At 38.4% G+C, this 3,765-nt stretch overlaps 1 protein-coding gene across 1 annotated transcript; it reads left to right on the forward strand.

Moving 5' to 3' along the window:
• Positions 1 to 586: 586 nt before the first annotated feature.
• On the forward strand, positions 587 to 2,101 carry LOC134722713 (uncharacterized). Its single transcript, XM_063586335.1, has one exon. The coding sequence runs from the start codon at positions 587 to 589 to the stop codon at positions 2,099 to 2,101; it is 1,515 nt and encodes a 504-aa protein (XP_063442405.1).
• Positions 2,102 to 3,765: the final 1,664 nt, after the last annotated feature.

The raw sequence follows: 3,765 nt of genomic DNA on the forward strand, positions 1-3,765 counted from the left end.
AAAAGCAAATATTTGCTCCTATTATTGATAACTCTAAGTGGAGACATTGAATTAAACCCAGGACCGCCAAAAAAAGAAAGTGTATATCCCTGTGGTCTATGCGAGCATCCAGTCACATGGAACTGTCGAGGAGTGTGCTGCGACGGGTGCAATATCTGGCACCACAACTCTTGTATAGAACTATGTTCAAAAGATTATGAACTTCTAGAAAATCCCAATGTACAGTGGATATGCTGTAAATGTGAAAGCATGAACATAAGCTCATTCACCTTTAGAAGCTATGAATTAGAAACATCAAACATATACAAACAAATAACAGGATTGGACTCCACCATGGACTCAATATCATCAGTCTTCAGTTCACTGAAGTCAAGTACCCCAAAGAGTGGAAATATATCATCCCACAGCAAGACATGATCATCCATAAACCAAAGGAAATCACGTGTCAGTAGTAATTCTTACCAGTCAAATCAAACCTCCGCATCATGACAATTACCTGCAGGAGTATAAAAGATAAAAAAAAAAAACAGGAATTAGAAACAGCACTCCACTACTTGAAACCAGACATAGTATGCGCCACCGAATCATGGCTAAAAGGAATAAAACCAGGATCAAACCCAACAAAAGACGCCATAATGTCAAGCGAAAATTTTCCATCAAATTACAATGTATACAGAAACGACAGAGGGACCCTTGGAGGGGCGTATTTGTACTTGTTGAGAAATCCATCACATCAGTCGAACAAACTTCCTTAATCACTGACGGAGAAATTGAATGGGTAAAGATCAAAATAAAAAACAACGAAGACTTGCTAGTTGGATCTTTTTACATGCCACATAGAGATCAAAAACACCTAAATGAACTGCAAAAGTCACTCGAGAAGGCCAGAACTAATGGAAACACCAATGTCATACTATCAGGAGATTTCAACTGCCCTGACATCATATGGGAGACAGCAACAACTCTAGGACCAGACAGAGAAATCCAACAAGGACTAGATGATATAGCGGAAACATACAACCTGACACAAATACACACTATGCCAACTCGTGAAGGAAACCTCCTAGATCTTGTATTTGTTACAAACCCAACTCTAGTAAAATCCTTAAATAACGTACCAGGCATATCAGACCATGATATTATCATCCCCGACCTGGAAACAAAAGTACACCATCAAAAAAACTTACCAAGAAAATGTTATATATATAAGAAGGCTAAATGGGACCAAATTAGCATTGACCTTAAACACACCCTAGAAGAGATCAAAGAAAAACATCATCAAGGAGCTGAGGTACATCAACTTTGGGACACCTTCAAAAGTCAGCTACAAAAAACAATGAATACAAACATTCCAAATAAAGAAATAAGATCAAGAAATAACATCCCATGGATCAAACACAAACAGAGGAAACTGCTAAAGAAAAAACAGAGGCTATACAAACAAGCCAGAAAAACAAACAAAAGGTCAAATTATAGGTCTTTTCAAAAGGAATGTACGAAACAACTGAGGAAAGCAGAATATGAATACGTCAACCAAATCATATTTGAGGGCCTAAACAACAATGACACAAAGCCGTTTTGGAAGTACATTAAATCCAAACGCCAGGACTCAGGAGGAATAGCACCATTGAAAAGGGAAACTAGTCTTGTCAGTGATAGTAAGGGGAAAGCTGAACTCCCACTAGAACAATTCAAGTCCGTATTCAAAATAACAACAGACACAAACCTACCAACAACAAAAATACGAGCTAAAATCAACATAACACCATTAACGATCGACCAAAAGGGACTGGAAAAACTATTGAAAAACACCAACCCAAACAAAGCCTCTGGACCAGACAACATCCCAAACCGTATACTCAAGGAATGTGCTGAACAACTAGCACCCATCCTGCAAATAATAATGCAATGCTCGCTAGACACAGGTGAACTACCAAAAAGACTGGAGAGACGCGAACATATCCAGTATCTTCAAAAAAGGAGACAAACATCTAGCAGAAAACTACAGACCTGTATCATTAACATCTGTCATCAGCAAAATTTTAGAACACATCGTATGCAGGCACATCCTAAAACATCTGAAAAAAAAACAAAATCCTAACCAAATTAAACCACGGCTTCAGGTCAAGATACTCATGTGAAACCCAACTCATAACCACCATCAACGACTTCCTACAAGAACATCACAAGGAACACCAAATCGACGTAGGCATATTAGATTTCTCAAAAGCTTTCGACACAGTACCACACAACAAATTATTACATAAGTTAGATCAATATGGAATTAAAGGAAACACACACAAATGGCTTAAGAACTTCCTAAATGCAAGATCAATGCGAACCATCGTAGAAGGCGAAACAACAGTTGACTCTGGGGTCCACCAGGGCACAGTCTTAGGACCAATTCTGTTCCTGTGTCACATCTATGACCTACCAGACAGTGTAACATCATCAGTAAGACTATTTGCCGATGATTGCCTACTATACAGAACATTTAAAAACAGCCAAGACCAACAAAAACTACAAACAGATTTGGAACAACTAGAAATCTGGGCCGACAAATGGGGGGTGCGTTTCAATGCCAAAAAGTGCTATGTTCTATCCATAAACAAAAAAGCAGACAAATTCTACACGCTTAACAAGCACATCCTACAAGAGGTACAAGTGAACCCGTACTTGGGACTCCAAATCTCAAACGACCTGAAATGGAGTTTCCACATAAATAACATCAGCAAGAAAGCCAATGCCACCTTGGGCTTTCTTAGGAGGAACTTGAGGAACGTACCAGAGGCAAGTAGGAAAGTGGCATACATATCCCTAGTAAGATCGACAATGGAATATGGCGCAATAATCTGGAACCAATATATGAAAGGGCATATTGACAAATTAGAACGTATCCAAAACAGAGGCATACGATTCATTAAGAAAAATTACAGGAGTCGAGAAACAGGGTCCATAACAAACATGGAGACGACAACTTGAAATGGAGACGCTAGAGGAAAGAAGACACATCCTCCGTCTTATTTTGATTTACAAGGTGGTTGAGGGTCTGGTGCCAGATCTGCCAGGCGACAATTTTGTCATACCAGCACGACCTAAACGAACGATAAAAGCCAAAACGTATTCAAATTGTGAAACTGACAATATCATCGAACGGCAAGTCATCAATAACACCATAGGACTAAAAGTACCAAATAGCAACAAACCCCAGTATAAACATTCATTTTTTGTGAAAACAACTATTCACTGGAACCAACTACCAGATAAAGTTGTGCATGCAGGTTCTGTAGAGGCATTTAAGACCGCTCTACAAGAACACCGCCCATAACAACGGCGCTCTTCTCCGCCGTATATAAAAGCCTAAACAGGATTCTAAACGTACCACTACAGATATATAGACAGACAGATATACAAAATCCGCGTTTTTATCATTCCAGTTTTTAAAAGGGACATAATTTACATATATACTAATGCAACAAACTTAGTCGGAGAAGGAGCGAAAATCCGAAACAGTATCATAAAAAAAAGAAAATAGTTCCACGTGTGTGTCTAAGTGATCTACTTGATATATACGAAGAAAAGATTGCCGAGATCTAATAAAAAAACAAATTGTTGCAATAAAGAATACACAAAAAGTAAACTAATCTTTAAAGGTCTTGCATGTTCTCGTTTCTCCAACTCAATCAGCTGGTATTTTCAAAATGGCGACAGGGGACGCTAACAGAGAAATTATTTACATATTGTGCAAGATTAAATTATTCTGGT

This window comes from Mytilus trossulus, chromosome 6 (genome assembly GCF_036588685.1).
Source record: "Mytilus trossulus isolate FHL-02 chromosome 6, PNRI_Mtr1.1.1.hap1, whole genome shotgun sequence".
NCBI classification, from domain to species: domain Eukaryota; kingdom Metazoa; phylum Mollusca; class Bivalvia; order Mytilida; family Mytilidae; genus Mytilus; species Mytilus trossulus.